Source organism: Ascidia mentula, chromosome 2, assembly GCF_947561715.1.
Source record: "Ascidia mentula chromosome 2, kaAscMent1.1, whole genome shotgun sequence".
NCBI classification, from domain to species: domain Eukaryota; kingdom Metazoa; phylum Chordata; class Ascidiacea; order Phlebobranchia; family Ascidiidae; genus Ascidia; species Ascidia mentula.
In genome coordinates this window covers 8,325,264-8,342,315 of record NC_138567.1, presented here as the reverse complement: position 1 = coordinate 8,342,315, position 17,052 = coordinate 8,325,264, and the positions used below count along the sequence as shown (strand labels likewise).

The 17,052-nt window shown below is 42.7% G+C and overlaps 2 protein-coding genes across 2 annotated transcripts; one reads left to right on the top strand and one right to left on the bottom strand.

The window, feature by feature from the left end:
• Positions 1-75: 75 nt before the first annotated feature.
• Positions 76-12,905, bottom strand: LOC145888434 (uncharacterized). The gene is made up of 12 exons (XM_082979180.1): positions 12,713-12,905; positions 11,282-11,579; positions 7,168-7,371; positions 6,804-6,897; positions 5,729-5,926; positions 5,597-5,649; positions 4,907-5,084; positions 4,279-4,429; positions 3,768-3,930; positions 3,346-3,452; positions 768-2,948; positions 76-590 (listed from the first exon to the last, which is right to left on the bottom strand). The coding sequence occupies exons 1-12, from the start codon at positions 12,736-12,738 to the stop codon at positions 434-436; spliced, it is 3,810 nt and encodes a 1,269-aa protein (XP_082835306.1). The 5' UTR covers positions 12,739-12,905; the 3' UTR covers positions 76-433.
• A 1,359-nt stretch (positions 12,906-14,264) lies between these two features.
• LOC145888435 (protein FAM177A-like) lies at positions 14,265-16,778 on the top strand. Its single transcript, XM_082979181.1, has 5 exons — positions 14,265-14,580; positions 14,897-14,998; positions 15,144-15,210; positions 15,413-15,581; positions 15,797-16,778. The coding sequence occupies exons 1-5, from the start codon at positions 14,479-14,481 to the stop codon at positions 15,867-15,869; spliced, it is 513 nt and encodes a 170-aa protein (XP_082835307.1). The 5' UTR covers positions 14,265-14,478; the 3' UTR covers positions 15,870-16,778.
• The last annotated feature ends 274 nt before the right edge of the window (positions 16,779-17,052 follow it).

The window sequence follows — 17,052 nt, the reverse complement described above, 5'->3', positions numbered from 1 at the left end:
CATAAAAAGAACTTCAAAGTATGAGACTTCGTGGAAACAAAATCGTTGTGTATTTAAAAACATTTTCGCGACCAGCAATCTCGTTACACCAGGCGTCACGGTGTTGCAAACCGTGCAAGAACATAAGAACGAGCACACGGGAACTGAAAAGCAAAGAAAAGGCTGCAGCGTGCGGTCGATAGGTCTGCTAGCTTCGCTACATAAACAAAGAAAATGTCTGCAATAACTTGTACAAACAATTGCACGTTGTCGAAATAGATGGCTGTGGAAAAGAGGAAAAGTATAACATTTCAATTAGAGAAAAAACACAAGAAAAGGGACTGAAAATTACAAACTGCAGACAATACAAAAATTAACGCAGGCTGTATCTCAATTAAATATTTTGGAAATTTTTTAATGCTCAAGCAATTGCCAATGGTTTGTGCAATATACGTCACGTCTTGACCTTTGACTTTCTTGAAAATCCGAATCTTGAAACAGACGGACTAGCCCCGCTCTTTTTGCGGGTAACGCTTGCAGAAGCAGGCGCTTTGATCGGTGTATTTCCGTGGCAGGATTTGGGATGTGATTCCACCGTTTCATGAAGGGCACTGTGAATGAAACATTGTTAAGAGCATAAATGAAACAAAATCACCTAAATTTGACTTTAAATGTGGGTTATGTAGACACAAAATAGGTCACAAACACTGAAGCGCATGCTCATAATCATATAATCCAGAAAAAAATACCCAAAAAATCAACAAAAAAATACATTGCGGCTCACAAACCTGGTTTTCGCGTGGCCGTTCGCTGTTTCGATTTTCTCATCACTTCCAGAGCCCTTGCTGTGCGCTGGCGAATTCCCAACCATCACTACATCGGGTTGACGGCGTGGCGAGTCCGCATTGCCTCCGTCTCCTCGTTTAGCCTGCTTTGTGCTACTGGCCCGTTTCACCTTCGGCGTCAAAAGTTTGGAAACGATGCTGTTGGAACGGGAAGGACTGGCTGTTACGTCACCGGAGTCACGCCGTGACTTGGATTCGCTCCTCTTGCTACTGAAGCGTCGCAACCCCGACCACTTCGAACGTTTCTGACCTTCGACACCCAATTTTGCCGGTACCTTTTCACTACCGTGAGAGTTTGGGTCAGCCGAGATGCCGTTCACCCGACCACGGTTGATGTGTCGTGGTTTCTTTAGTTTGGTGGTGGTAAGGTCCACTTCATCCTGTACCTCTTCTCGTGTTATCTGCAGCTCAAGGGTCGGCCGACTGTCTCCCTTTCCTTTCTTCACCAGCGTAAGGTGCGCTCCCTCTTCCGAGGTCGATTTGGTGATAATCACTGGGCGACTTGTGCGGCGCCTGAGTTCGCTGTCTTTGACGACAAGTTTTTTGCTGGGACATGGAGACTCCTGGCGACTTCGCGGCGGGCTCTCGCTTCGGTACTGGGTACTCACGTAGTTCATTTCCAAGCTGTTGGTCGCATAAAGACACACATGCCTATGGGCGGGCTCGCTGGCGTTGCTAAACGCAGCAGACGCCGAGGCGTCCGTGAGACTTTGCGGGCTCTCCACGCTTTCCGTGGAAACAGAGTCATCGCGAGAATAGTAATCGCAGTTCAGCGTTGGCATCTGTGCTATATTGTCGTCGACGATAGGTTCGCCATCTTCTATAGGGCTAAAACCACCGTTCGGCGAGAAACCAGCGCCGCGGTTACAGTCTTCAACCTTCCAAGCCCACACATTATTGTTCCTCGGTGCCGATTCATCGCGACTGCCGTTAACGTTGCTTGCATCTAACACGAGTTCCTCGAGAGTCTTTTCGGCTTCTAGAAGTTTCCTAAGCGCCTCACGGGTCGTCTCGTTATCAGCGCCCTCCATCTGCATGCCTTCCTGAAGGTTCTGCCTCGCCAATGCCCGCTGCTGCTCAACTGTGCCTCTCTGACGTTTGGTGTGCTTCACCTCTTGCGCGAACTTGCGCCGAGAAACGGGCACTAGCGGGTTCAGCGATGTCAGGGTCAAGCAATAAAAGTTAATATCCACCGCGTCATCGCCGTCCGAGTCAGCCTCCGGCACCGGGTCGCCAGCATCATTGCCCGCTCCGCGCCAATCACCATCATCCACGTTGACAAGCATGCTGTCTGGTCGTACATCCATCTTCTGATTCATTGCCACTTGCATGTTCACGTACTGGTGATGGGCCTTAGCTGCTGACTTTTTGCGCTCTCTGTTGACGTCGTTGTCGCATCCGTCCGGCTCCTGCCTGCGATCGCCCGCCCTGGGATAATTCTCATTCAATTGAACGTCAGCGATGCAGTGATTAACGACAATTTTATTCTTCTCCTCGTCACAGTGGAAAACATCATCTAAACTTGATGCATGATCGTAAACGCGCGGCGACTTGTCCTCGTTCGACCCCGGGCGCGGACAGTGATTTACGAGAGAATAATCGGTGTCGCGGGAGCGCGGGTGAGAAATTGACCGATCCGTTACATTGTCGCACTTTGTCGCGCGGCGTGCCTCCGGGCCGTTCTTCTGTGTGTCTCCGACGTTTGAGGGCGCATTTTTTCCGGAGCGCGGTGGCTTAGTCGGTTTGGGGGAGCCCCCGGCTCTGCCGACGCCGTTCGCTGTCTTCGACCCTCGGTGTGATTTTGGATGTTCGACCGAGTGTTGCCCTACTCCGGGCGAAGGTATCTTGGATGCAGCCTTTGCGCCCGACGGTTGGTGCAACCTCTGAATGGGCTTAACTCGCGCTTCGGGAATATTGTAACGCAGAACTTCGCCGGCCGTGGGACTGGCGAGACTCGCTTGATGTTGCCTTGGTAATGGCACGGGCGGTTTGGAGATTGGGACCGACTCTGGAGGACCCTCGTTGTCGGTCAACTCCCGATCGCTCATCGGAACGCCATTTCCGTTCACGTATATCACGGTGTCGCATGAGAGTTCGCTGCCAGACGTGCATTCCATGCCCGAACTGCGGATATAAGTTAGTTGCTATCAACAAGGCAAGAACGGCAATCTTGCGTTTCAGAATGAAGCGACAAGTTTGTTTAAAGTTTTGTCCGATTTGCCAAGATTTGTTTTGGAGAATTTAACTGAGTGGATTTGATTATTTTGTGATAATTCCCGAACACAAGAGTGTCTTTTGTGCAAATACGATTCATAGCCTCCAATAATGTAGGATTCTGATAACAAGATGTGATCTTACACAATACCATCATTACGTCTTTTTTACAAATTATATAGCTTTTGGTTTGAATCCGGCACGTTTAAACAACAACAAATTAGGAGGCTAATCTCCCAAAGGTCGTAAACCAATCGTAAAACGTATCTCGCCTTCTTGTCTGCTATTGTGACGTAACAATACATACCTGGAGCCGATCAGGCTGTCTTCGTCACGTGTTCTATGACGCATGTGCTTGGGATGATGGATCCTTGTACCGACCCCAATCGCGCTAGTGCCGTTACCGCTCGGGCCCTGCAATTAACGGCAACGAGATGTAAACACAGGGCAGCTGGGTGGTGGAGAAGAATGCTCGGCAACAAATGATTTTTTTGAGAAACGCATTAGCCATAATTGATTTGAGTTGGAACTGGTTTGGAAGTTGAAACGTTGCCCCCTTGAAGGTTCACGTTTTTGCGTGCATTTTTTTCCTTTTTTTTCCCCATTTTTTTCCATATTATACTCTATGTATAGAGAATTAATATTGAACCTTATCAAGGTGAGTTTAAAGTACGAATGAATAATTACAGCATCTCTAACATACACATACAAACAATTTACAAGACAAACCTTGTTTTTCTTTCGCACAACTCTGTGAATGCGGGAGGCAAGCTGGATAGTTGCCATGGTGTCCGCGAAGTGAGTGACGTCACGTGAAACGTGAGCAAGCATCACAGCCCGGCAGTTGATGTTGCCGAGGGCGTCGCGCAGTACGCAAGTTAACTTGCTCTGTCTAGAAATTAAATACCAAAAATTTAAGCCATTCGAACACCAAAAGTATTTTAAATGGGCGTAAGAAACGGGTCATATTTTTATGGCGATGCTGATGTATTACAAACATCAGATGAGTTTAAAGAATGCTTTAGCCCTCTTAAAACATGCCCAGTACAAATACATGGCCAATGAAAATATCCAGCAACGAAAATACCGTTGTTTATGTGGTATGCAGTGGAATCGAGCAAGTATTACTTTGTCAACCGTATTAAATCAGCATGAATTTTTCTGAAGCATTGCGGAGATAATTGTATGATCAACACAACCACGAGCAAGATACCTCAAGCTGATCTTGACCGGGCCTTACCTGAAAGGGACGTGCTTCGAATTGTTGACAATTGCCATGATCACGTGACCGAGAGAGGAGAACGACAGGGCGAGCGAACCCGGGGTTTTGATCAGGTTTTTCTCACAGCTTCCCAGGTCGATGAAGTGAAGGCGGCTGCGCACCGTAGATCCTATGAAAGACGAACATAAATATTTATTTGTATGAGCTGCAAAAGATGGCCGCTGAAATTCATATTATTGGCTCTATGCATATAAATATTAATGTAGTCAGACGGAGCAAATCAGGTTAAATACAATGTAATGGAAGGGTCTGCGCGGGTTTTTTTTGTGTCATTTGTCTGTCATTGACATAATTTTTTTAGATATGTCACAAAAAATAAAAGTCATTTCGGACACAATGTCCTAAAGGAAATTGGCTGGTAGATTATTCAAGTTGCTTACATTTTTGCGAACGTAAGTATTATACCGTAAATGACCAAAATAAATTGAAAATGTCCTAAATTTTCGCTGACATTTCGGTAATTTGACAGAAATTTTTTAGTGAAAAAAAACCCCAGGGTCTGCGTATTTGCGGCTGCATGTGTGCGCGGTCAATGATTGTTCAAGCGTTTTTAACCACAGTTAGATAACCACAAATTAACATGTACCGTCGCCGTGTTTATCCGCCTTATACTGGGTGAGGTTGATTGTAAACACAACATGCGAATGACGTCTTCCCTCGGCCGTGTTTCTTGAGCCTGAGCAGCTTCTTGAGGCCAAGGCGGCATCCAGGAGGTAAGCAGCACGCTCCGAAGTGTTTGCACGTATTTCACATCTGTTTTCAATCTGCGCAAATAATGCAGTTATTTTCTAATCACTTAGATTTCTAAATCAGACTTCGCGAAACGGAAGTGCACCCGATACGGCAAACCAGGGTTCATTTTAGTCTTGAGGGCTCAATTAATGTTAAAGCGGCCATGAACAACATTGTTTTCCTTAAAATTCAGGGATTCATATTCCGGAAAATCTTGGTCCTCGCAATCTCATGTGAACTCCGAAACAATTTCCTTGCGTAGACTCATTTTCTACCTCTCAAGGGCATTGAGTTAGAGACAAACAACATTCAATCTAACGCGAAAAACTTATGTAATGTGTAATGCTGAATGGTTATGACAAACACATATTTTAATGGCACATGATAGTGTTTGTTCGGAGATTCTTACATGGGGACTTAACAAACTTGTTGTGATTGAAATGGATATACTGCATATTTTCGGAAGGTTTCGACAAGTTAGCGGTGCTTTTATTTCCGAAAAAGTGCAACACATAACGCTGAGAACCCAGATTTTATGTCTCACCTGTGTTCCCATTAATGCGTCTTCCGTAATCGTGAGTGGTGCGGGCGGTGGGTCTGAAAAACACCATTTGTCATTGCCATGCAAGTATTCCCGACTATAAGTAATTACACACCATAAGACACGAAGACATACCGTTGCTATATGCGGCGAGCAAGTCCCTTAGCTTTTCCGACGTTCCGTAAACTTCAATCGCCGACAGTGAAACAGAAAATCGATTGCCTTGTTGTTCTTGCAGTTCCCGCACGCAGCGGAACAGCCACGAGATGGCGCACGGGATCACGCCCAGGTCTTGGCTTTTGTTGTCGCTGCCAGAAAGAACGAAGGTCTTTCCTGCCGATGCGAACAGATGGGTAATTTTTACAGGAAAGGCAGTTAAATGCGCACAATACATATTTTACAACCCGTGTTCATCGTTAAACACATGGATACCACATTGTGTCACGAAGATCAAAGTTGCGGAAATGTCGTCTTAAGGCTTGTGATTTTAAATGCTATGTTTGCATACACATATTTCTGCAAAACTACCTTGTAATAAGAATGATCAATTTGTTTCATCCAGTTTGCTAAACGAAAAAATCTTTAGCTTGTAATTAAGTTGTTATTGGACATTTTGCATTGCATCCGGGAATTTCCGCGCCCTTTTACTCGTGAGGAAGGCGGCCAATAAAACGAAATAAGTGAAATTTACAGACGCACTGCAACTGAAACCTTTCACCAACGCTCGTCGAAATACGTCCTACACGGTCAACATTTAATATTTTCTTCCTGGAAATCAACCTTTTTCCAACGCTACTTGTTATGTACGTGACATAAGCGGAAAATTCACATAAAAGTTAAAATATAAATATCCTCTTTCAATTTGAATAAGAACTGAAGATGATTTTTAGCGAAACATGTATTCTCTGCAATAAACTGCGTTTGACACGAGGATATTTATATTGTAATTTTCTAATTTTCATTACTAACGTATGCGCGTTAAATACCGATTTTACGTCCTTGGTTTGTGGGAAATGTCGCAATTTCGTTGAATTTTCTATCATTGTAATGAGGAACCTTAACTCGGGACAAGCGCTTGTTGTGGAAATCCATGTGAACGGTAAAAGGTCTAAAAGCTGTGCCTTTTATTTGTTTGTTTGTGGTGGCGACAAATGTTTTGAAATTCCCGGGGCGCGGCGTTCTTTTTAGCGACATCCTCTGTGATTCATACCTAGACTGGCTTGTCCATAACAGAACACGGTTCCATCAGCTCCGTTCAGCACAGCCTGAATAACGTCGACCAAACTTGCAGAACAGATTTCGCTCTGAAAACGATTAATGAGTGGTATATTACAAATATATATCTAGTGTATTTGTTATTAGTATACGCGTACCTGCTGTACAATATTTTTACATTATATCTCTGTATGTATCTTTACTGCATGTTAGAATGGATAAAACAGGTTAAAAACGTCCGTTTATTGACATATCTAGCATCATATACTATTTTTAAAGTTCAATCATGCACAACACTGTAACATAAATCTCTCCAAACATTTTAGAAATTAACAAGATTCCTTTCATACGAATTGTACCTGGGTTGTTTCATGAGTGAAAACCGAATCGAATGCGTAAACTTTTGCAGCTGCCAGGTTACCGCTCCTCCCTCCAGTGGCAGGATCGGGCGGGGAAAAGACGCTCACGTGCTTACGGTTTCCTTCCACTCGCAGAAATTCGTCATTGGGAGAATTTCGACCCGAGTCTTTTTCGTCGCCCGTAATCCGAAGCATGATCTTGACCTAAAGTAGAATAAATTTGCAGCGTGATTTAAAGTATTTTATTCCTCGCTAGGGTCGCCCAACCAGACACTGCGAGAGGAAAGTGCATCACGCAAGTCCATGCGATTCTAGGGGGCCCTGAATAGCAAAAGTGAACCCACGGACACCATTATTAAAAAAGCGATTTTGACTCGTATAGTATATATATATATAACTTTATTTGCAAGTGGATAAAAAAAAACTCGTCGGATTTCATCCAAACGCACCACGTTTTCTTAATCTATGCATGCGTTAGATTTGTTATATTTCAAAACAGTTGTGTGTTTTAAACTTGGAATGTTGAAGGTTTTCTGTCTCAGTGTCCCATGTGACAAAATTAGGAGGAAAAAGGCACGGAATAATATTTGCGCCAGCAAAGCAACAGTTTTTATGAGAAGTATTAGCATATGGCATATGCAAAGAGCCGCACGTTTATTTGCACACGCATTCATCCGTTTTTGTCTCCTTCATCCCCAGTCGTTAAATACGATGAATATTTTATGAGTTCCATCCACGCCCGTCGGCTTCCATCCCAGCAAGGCTTGTAGCCCGGGTTAAGCCTTCGGCGCTTGTAGTTAAACCCAGTATACAACACCGTTCCATAACATTTTGTAGTGTGCGTGCAACACCACTTTGCATCAGATAATTACTGCAGTTTTAAACTGAAATGATGCAATGTGCTTGTTGTATATACTGCGGTTTGTTTCACATGAGAAAGGGTTGTGCGCTCGGTAATGCAATGTTGGCTTGAAACAGATTACCTTCGGCTCCTGTCATTAGCCGGGACCCTGCGGAGCATTCGGTCTTATTAGTTCATGCGAATTATCACCAATTAGTTCCACATATTCTGCACGTCGACCCCTTGTGACCTACAAACTGGTTATTATACTCATATACCTTGTAACGAACATGCAGTGCCCTTTGTAAATGCTTTGTGACGTGATTGCTGACCATTCCTGTAATTCGTTGCCGCAGAAAATTTGTATGTTGATATTTTTTAACCATCGGGAATGTGGGGATGCACAAGGGCTGTTTTGTTTTTACACGTCTTTGGAGCATTATTGTGGGTTTTTGTAAAGAACTTATTAACCATTTATCACATGTCCATAGAGCAAACTTCCGGGATAACAGTTACATAGAAGACCATGACAACAAATTCTGTCACCGGCCATCACCGGCCTTGTGGTTCTACATCGAACAACGGCACCATTCCAAATTCGGCAGATCAAATTTTCAAACCTAATTCCGGATTAATTAATTAACACGACAGCGAACCTGCAACAGGTCCTCTGTCCTGTCCACTCGTCCCAATTGGCATTTCATAATTTTACTCAATAAGCGTCGCTCGTTCGCCGATACAGACATATGGCGGCGAGTATATTGTTCGTTCTCTACGATCGATAGCTGCACCGGTACATGGACAAAGGGAGTTTAATCTCCGTCTGTGGTCGACGGCCAATAAATTCAAGGCTCTGACTTGCTGATTGGCCTGTTCCTTCCGACCGTTTTACGGCCCGCCTGGAGCGACGGTGAACTTAGCGTATTGGGAAGACCTGATTCTCGGAACTTGGACCAATGCAGGTTGGCACGCGAGGTTTATTTTAGGCCACTGCAATTGCTTTTTTTTAACCGTTCAATGCGTACAGAAATATACGAGAAGAAGCAAAATTGTTCGATGTGTTTCAAAATTTCCTACGCGTCATGTAATATTTGTATAAACGCTTTTGCAGCAAAAACTCGTCAAATGGAATCATAGACCGCACGTATGAACGATTACGGTGGCCAATGAATTGGCAGAAGGCTGCACCCGGCACACAATCGTTATTCGTCCCACACAAAGCGGCTTCCACCCCAAACAAAAAGAAGGTCGCTTTAAAATTCCGTGGCTCATTTGTTGGCGACGCACGCGAGCTCCTTTTCCTGCGTCAAAACACCTTAACTTTTCCTACTTTTCGTCGCTCTTGGGTCGCACGGGTCAGAGGAACCGATAAAAGTTTAATTCCGGAAATAAAAACTTTACGACGCTCATGCGAGTTATTCTTTTTCAATGACTACGGTGGGGGCAAATCAACAGATAGTTCTAGAAACGTGGTTTGCTTTCGAAAGGCAGATATCGCCCGCTGCTATTAAAATATATCAGTCGCGCTGAGCGATAAAAGTTGGTGCCACCCAGGTGTTCCAACTCCAAGACAAAGGACGTCAATCACACGCTTATGTACTTAACTTCACTCGAAAGGCCAGTCGTGGCTCTTTCTTTAATACGGAGTGCAATAGTCGAACAATTGGAAACGTAAACAACGTGGAGGAATCGGTTGACAAATGCGACTTGGTGTTTACGCTACCTATGTGACTCACAATAATTCCACAAGTGGTATTAGATGGTATTCTGCGATTAAGCGTGACGACAAATTATTATTGTTGTTGACTTCACCTTCGAAAGTCAAGGTCTGTTCTGATGTCGATGCAATTTTATCGACTGTTCTCATTTATAATACCAATGCAATAAAATAAACGAAATTAAATGTACCAAAAGCAAGCGAATCGCACGCGAAGGACGGTCCACAATTTACGAACCTTCCCATAAGCAAAAAATGAGCATTTCTAACTGGGAGAAAATTGGCAACGTCACTGCATATTAACAGATGCGAAGTCGTAGTTGAAGATGTTTGAAACTAGTTTGTAGCCAACTGTACCACGTGTCACGTTTACTGGCCCTTAAACAGGTCATGCGTAAAAGAAAGCACCTGTTTAACCCGCGAGTTTTGAAGTAATGGAAACCGCCTTCTTACTCATATTATAAATCAAGTTCATACATGCGTTTCGTTGTAAAATAAATATGCAACTGCTTGCGGTACCCAAAGCTTAAAAGGCGTGACGAAAGACTCCACGCGCATTCTCGGTAGTAACGATAAGAACATCCATATATCGAGTCAGTTCGACGGCAGACGCGGGTATGAGGGCTTTTTCCCAAGGCGCTACGTTACTATCGACCCCACACTCGTTGTGACAGATTGCCATCGCTCGGGCGCGAGGTCTTGAAACGAAACAAATTTCCTGTCGTCTCGCAGGAAAAGCAATAGCCCGGTCGTAAACCCGTCGGGTCTCGTCAACGAACGACCTTGCCCGACTGGCGAGATTTCCGTGGAAGTTGGCTGCCTTACGAACATCTACATGTATGTCGATGAGATGCCACAGCAATTTTCCATACCAATAGTGATTTGTGTTTCACTTTTTCCCACGACGTCTTTGAAATGTTCGGCTTCAGAAGAACTTACTGGAGTCTCGGTGAAATTACCGTAGTTTAAGGGTCTTTACGCCCCGTTGTTTCGCGTGTTTATATGACAACAAATGCAGCGAGGTCCGGGAGCCGACAGGTGCGCGCTCAATGACGTTTCATCGTTCTGTCGCGCGTTTTCCTGCTTTCACTCGCGACACCATTACTCAAGCGTTGTTTTCACTACACCTAACTCAACCGCTCGTTGGACCACGTCTAATGGGTTACACGACGGATAATGGTTTTTCGGCTAAACAGAGCTGTCAAGTTTTGTCAACTGGTTAGCAACAATTCAATTTCTTATACTCTCCACGCATCAATAGCTTGCAAACTCAAAACGAAAAATGGTTCTCGTATTTTTATGGATTTACCAAAAAGCAGTAGTATCTGTTAACCACATCATGCAAAAGTATCTTTCTAGTCCGGTGATTCCCAAAATTTTTGGTCGGAATCCGAAACGTCTCAACCGCCAGGTAAACATCAACGATTTTTCACCTACGTCGTCATGTTTTGCCTTTGTTCTTGTGCGCCTGTTGCTCAAAGGCTTAACGAACATATTATGCGTGTTTTTGCCTAAACCAAGATGGCTGTCTTAATCTAACCAAAAACAACACCAACCTTTCCAAGCCCAGGGTGGTCCTTCCTTCGACCAGCACCGTTTTCATTGCTCGTTAATCCCTTTATCAGACTTGGTGGAATTGGTGGGGGTGCCTTCTTGAGCAGTCCACAGTAGTTGGTCAAAAACGTCCGTCTCTGTCGCATCTTGTCCTCGCTGAATGTTACGCGGGAGCTATTGTGTTGTTGCCTCTGCGGGACTTGCGACCCTTGCTGTTGTTGCTTTTTCCTACAGGGCTTGGTTGGGGAAGTACCCACAGCGTGACTTGAGTGGACTCCGTTTCTTGTTGTAACTTGTGGACTACAATGAGAAAACAAACCGGTTTACGACGAAACTTCAATACAAGTCAGTCGACTGTATGCTATCTTATGGTGAGTATACATCATACGTGAATGGTGTTTATAGGTATCGCTCGCTTAGCGGTGTATAGAATCTTAGTCGTCCCACCCCTTGTCGGAAAAGTAAATATCACACCCCAAGCCGCTTTGACCCGGATTGAAAAGTGCCGCTTGGAGTACACCTGCGTATCGAAAGGGAGTCGACCCAGGCCTTCATAACGCTTTCATGCACCATTACACAAACGCATAGCGAGCTCATCAAACATCTGGCGATGCTTCTCATATCTGAGAATCACCGGCACTAATGGATGCGAGGGGACACGGCCCCTTGACACTCAATTCTTGCCACCTACGTGCTGCGCTTCAAATAGTACGGTAAGCTCCGTGGCCGACAACCGGCGTAATACGGTTTCGCAAACACGCGTACTATAATTGAACCCGACAAACGGGCAAAGTTGGGACCTCGTGCGGGAAAAGAAACAACGTAAGGCCGTGAAGTAAATCTTGATGCCCAGGTGCAAGCATCAGCCTTTGGAAGAGATTCCCACGCCTTAAGGAGTGACTTCGAGATGACTTGTGGCAGTTTGATGGCTTTGCAGGCGGCGTAGCTCAATAAACGCCCGCTCGCCGTACTTGCTGGTACATGAATTATTAAGAACTGCTCAGCGCACCGAGCACAGAATCCCACACAGTTAAAACAGACAAAACCTTGCCATTGCAGAATCAATTATGCGCAGACACGGGACGAGCAAAAAGTCGTTCTAATCCCAAGAATTAACTTTTTTTCTATCAATTGAAGAATCGGTGTTGTTGTTGTTGCAAGGTCCGAGGGCATAGCTCGCTATCCAGTATTGACGTTGGAATTTGCCATTTGGACGCACAAAGGAACTCTTTTCCAAAAGCCATCATTATGCCGAACCACCCAGAACGACAAATTGCACCGCACGGATGCTAGATAACATGCTATCAAAACTGGCCTCTGTCATAGAGAGTTGCAGTATTCTGTTTTCGTCAATGGTTTAATTTGTCGCTTTTACATTGCTTGAAAAAAAGCAACACAGTACATTCATTGGTTTACATGTTGCGTATACTTACCACGGTAAGCCGGATCTACGGTGCATAGTCGTTTTATATCCCAAAGTGTCAAGTTGTTTATTTCATAGCTCACGTATAATCCAATGACGAAACATGTCAAAGCCAAAGTATTCCGAACATAAAGCTGGGCTGCACGTGCCGGAACACAGCAGGCCTATAAAACGAGACTACAGGCAGTAACAAAGCTGCACTATCTGCGTGAAATGTAACGACTTTACTCTTTGCGCAACTGCCTGTCAGCATCGGCGGCGAGACAAAAGTAAATACGACCCTAACACACACAGGCCATTACACCAAGAATTTTACAGTCTGACGCACTTGGCCTGCCCTGTTTTTCAATGTGGAATTCCACTTGTATCACATGATTTTATACCAGGTGCCACTTTCGGTGACAAGGTTACTGCGAAAAGAAATGACAGGCTGACTTGATTCTACTGCAACGTAGCAAGTGGGGCTCTTTCTGAATTTTAGCCTGTTTTTGTTCCAAAAACAAATGCGAATTATATTGCGATCAAAGCAGAAAATAACTGTTGATACTTCACATCAATTTGCCCATGATGACTTACCTAATGACTTAATACTGTTTACAACAGATACACACACATACGCGACTAGACATTCATACTGGACTGCGAACTCCGATCTTACGTGTTCTGCCTTCATAAGCAAGGCTACATTGATTTGGAATAGGCCGCGGACACTTGTCACCAGAGCGCGGACATGTACCTTTCTCTGCTCCGACGCGGTCATCGATCTGCAAATTCCAATATGTCAATCCACCAGCGTGCATCAATTATGCATTCGAGGCTTCGCTAATCCAGCGTTTGTGACCGCGCGAAGCAATAGACGCCCTCGCTTACAACAGACGACTGGTCGATGGGTTGGCCAGGGCGACGGTTTGCACATGTTGTCTGGAAGATTACCGTGTCAAACTTTTGGCATGTGATTATCAGTATCTTTGTGTTGCCGTACCTTTACAGCGACAATGTCCGTCATTTACGTATCAACAATTTGTTTTGCTGCTAGTTCTATATTTAGTCAACCAAAGGAAAATGTTACAGCCGTTAGTTCAAACACGCGAATTGCTACGCGGTTTTGTGCATTTTGCATGTAGGGGAAGTGGCCCCCTGAATACACAAAATCAAAATTGTTGAGGGCGATCGTAAACCGGAATTCGTCGTCCTGGCTGTTTGGTACAAATAAAAGTTAATTATTGACCATAAAAAAAGGTTCGCGGCAAACATAGTTAGAAGAAAAGTACCATTTTGACAGCTTTATCTTTAGGAAAAAAATATTTAGAAAACAATTTTTTAAAACACTGGGATTTGAACCAAGGATATCCTGACCACGAATCCCGACCAGGTTTTCTTCTTGGTATATGGGTCGGGCGCTTGGCCAATGCTGCCAATTACCCGCCAACCAATGTTTTATTTGTTATTTTTTGACTTCTAGTGTATGCAACATAAAATAAATTTGCCGTTTGGTGTCGCTAAAGGACTATAACTTTGTTTTGTCTCGGGTGTATTATTTCTATTTGTTTGTTTATCTCCCTGTAACTTGTTGGGACTTGGGAGTACCAAGTAATCGGTCAATTGTTCGCCGTTATTCAACTAGAAGTTGTGTAACTGTGGTGAAAACTTGTACAAAAACAGTGTAATTTGTATCAGAAATATTTTTTGTCTCTAACATTCAAACAGTTGAGTGGTGGGTTTCGTGCTGGTTAACCGTCCCTTGTTGTTCTTCATTACCTCATAAAGTCATAACAAATGGAGGATCAAAAGCCGGACGAAACTCCTTCATTGGAAACAGCTATACTGGGCCCCGACGGGCTGGAGCATTTTAAAATTGACAAAAATGGAAAAGTTAAGGTGAGTATGTCATGGAAATTACATTTAACAATCAGCTTTGAAGGGAGTTCCGATAATGGTCAATTCTTAATTTTTGTTTAGCTGTAAATATATGCTTATGTATTCTGACTTAGAGAGACTTGACAGTACTATTACCTGATTTGGCCTTGATATTGTGAATGTTAAACAAAGGGAGTTGAAACTGTTTGTGTCTCTGGTCATGCCCATTTAAACTACAGTGTTTTAAGTCTTAGATGAATAGATATTTGTATTTTTTATCAGCCATGTTCATACATAAACAGTGTTCTGTTCAGTTCCTACGTAAAAAATTTTCAAGGTTCCCAGAAGATTAATTCACTGCAGTGATGGAATTTTGGAAGAATATAGTACTGATGAAGAGGAAGAAGTAGATGGACCACCACCCCCTCCAGTTGACGTGGTAAAACTTTGATGATTATTAATTTATTGGACACACAGTTGTGTCAGTTGGGTTAATATAGGATTACAATAGACTGTCTGTGTTTATGTTTGACTTATACCCTAATTTATACTCATTTAAACTAATAATATGTGTTTTTGTTTAGTCAAAGTTAACCTGGCCTGGATACTTCTGGTACTACACTGTACAATCAGCTTTCAGTGGACTTGCTGGTAAGTTAATTGGTAATTATTTAGATGCCAAGTTAAAATGTTATAATTAACACCATTGTACCTTTGAACATTTTAGTTTTTACAAATATGTTTTTTTTTGTCAAGTTTGTGAGTTACGTTATTGGTTAAACCTGTTGTATGTTTGTTTTTAACTTGTAAGTGCAGTGTAATATCCAAACTTTCATATGTATATATAATGTAGTGTGTGATTACCTTGGAGAAAAGTTAGCCTATTTCTTTGGAATTACGAGTCCCAAATATCAGTATGCGATTGACGAAATCAAACGTATGGAAGAGGAGGAAATCGAGGACGCTGAGCTTGAAGCAGAGGAGAGAGCAGCTGAAGAGGATTTTGTGAGAAGGGCAACAAGGTTCCTAAATATTTATTATTTACAAATTTTACATGTTGCAATATCATAAACATTGATGTATAGTTACATTTTCTTTCCAGTAATACTGAAATATAATGGCCCTAAAATTACAACAATATGTTAATGTTTGTGTTCTTTGTATGGCGGTCAGTGCAGAAATTGGGTTGATTTATTAAAAAAACACTGGCTCTAGCTTAATTTTGTTGGCCTTTCAGAGCTCAAAACTCTGCAACAGTTGAATGTGGTGAACCTGCACAAATTGATGTCACCACAGACACTCGGCAGTAGGAGTGATGAGTAATGTTGTTCCTGTTTGAAGTACCTCCTATATTTGCAATATTTAACTTGCTGGAAAGAGCAGTATCTGACACCAGCTTCATTGAAAACAACAACAATACTGTATAGTACAAAAACTTGTTTTTTATTTATTTACTGCCTGTAACATTAAGGGTGGTTATTCTAAAACAAGTGATTCCCAACCTGTGGTTTGTCTTATTAAAATTGTGTACATTTTGTTTATTTTTAAAAAAATAAATGATGGGTTCTAAACTTGTATTTTATTTTTTAAAGAAATGAACAACTGTGCTTGTTACACAACAGCTTCAAGTATATTTTTTGTGGGTGATTTAATGAAAGAGTGACTATAAAAAGGTTAAGAGCCACTGATCTAAAAAAAGAGAGGGATTTTGTGTTAAAGGGTACTGCAATGTTGTGTTTTTGGGTGTGACAATTCCACACTGTATACAAGAGTTTATCAATGTTTGTGTTGCTTTCTTTGATTGATGTATTGTTTTTTCTTTGCATCGTACTTCTGCAACTTGGCTTCAATATTTCTATATACAAATACACAAGCTTATGTATAACATGACATATTTATGAAACTCTTTTTCCTGTTATTGTCTTTGCAAAATATTTTGTCAGTAACTGTTCTGAATTCTGTTTACTGTGGGGTGCTAAAATGTTCATTTTTATTTTTTTTTAAATTTTTATTGATTCCCTTACTTGTGCAAATTTTCCTTACATGGACACTATATTCAAACAATGGTAGATCACGTTCTTGTGATGTTGAGTTATACAAGCACAGTGTTGTAAAAACAATCTTTTTTTGTGAGCTTGTATTTTAAACACTGACTTTATGTGGTGATGTAAGCTTTCGGAGTAACCTTATTGTTTATTGCTGAGATACATGTACGAAATACGGAGTAAAAAGCATGGAGTTGCCTAAATATTGTCTGCAAGTTGGAGTAATTTTGTCTTGTCTCACTGAGACCGACGTAATGTTCCATCAGCAGTATTTGTGGATAAAGAGTTCCGATATAGTTTCTGAGAAAATACGGAGCATCATCTGAGTATTGCGCTTGCGTCATAACGAAGGCTAGCGCCTTTAAATTGTGTGTGTAGTAGAATTAGTCACGACGTTCAGATATTGCAGCGTATAATCATAAGTCTTACAAAAGGCTGACCTAAACTG

What these genes read in the sequence shown, in the direction of transcription:
- LOC145888434 (XM_082979180.1), bottom strand. Translation starts at nt 12,738, where the DNA reads ATGCACCGTAGATCCGGCTTACCGTG. An exon ending in ACCACCCTGGGCTTGGAAAG is followed by an intron (nt 7,372 to 11,281) that starts GTTGGTGTTGTT and finishes ATTCTACTTTAG; the next exon opens with GTCAAGATCATGCTTCGGAT. An exon ending in ACGCATTAATGGGAACACAG is followed by an intron (nt 5,085 to 5,596) that starts GTGAGACATAAA and finishes TTATTTGCGCAG; the next exon opens with ATTGAAAACAGATGTGAAAT.
- LOC145888435 (XM_082979181.1), top strand. Translation starts at nt 14,479, where the DNA reads ATGGAGGATCAAAAGCCGGACGAAACTCCTTCATTGGAAACAGCTATA. An exon ending in ACAAAAATGGAAAAGTTAAG is followed by an intron (nt 14,581 to 14,896) that starts GTGAGTATGTCA and finishes AAAATTTTCAAG; the next exon opens with GTTCCCAGAAGATTAATTCA. An exon ending in CACCCCCTCCAGTTGACGTG is followed by an intron (nt 14,999 to 15,143) that starts GTAAAACTTTGA and finishes GTTTTTGTTTAG; the next exon opens with TCAAAGTTAACCTGGCCTGG.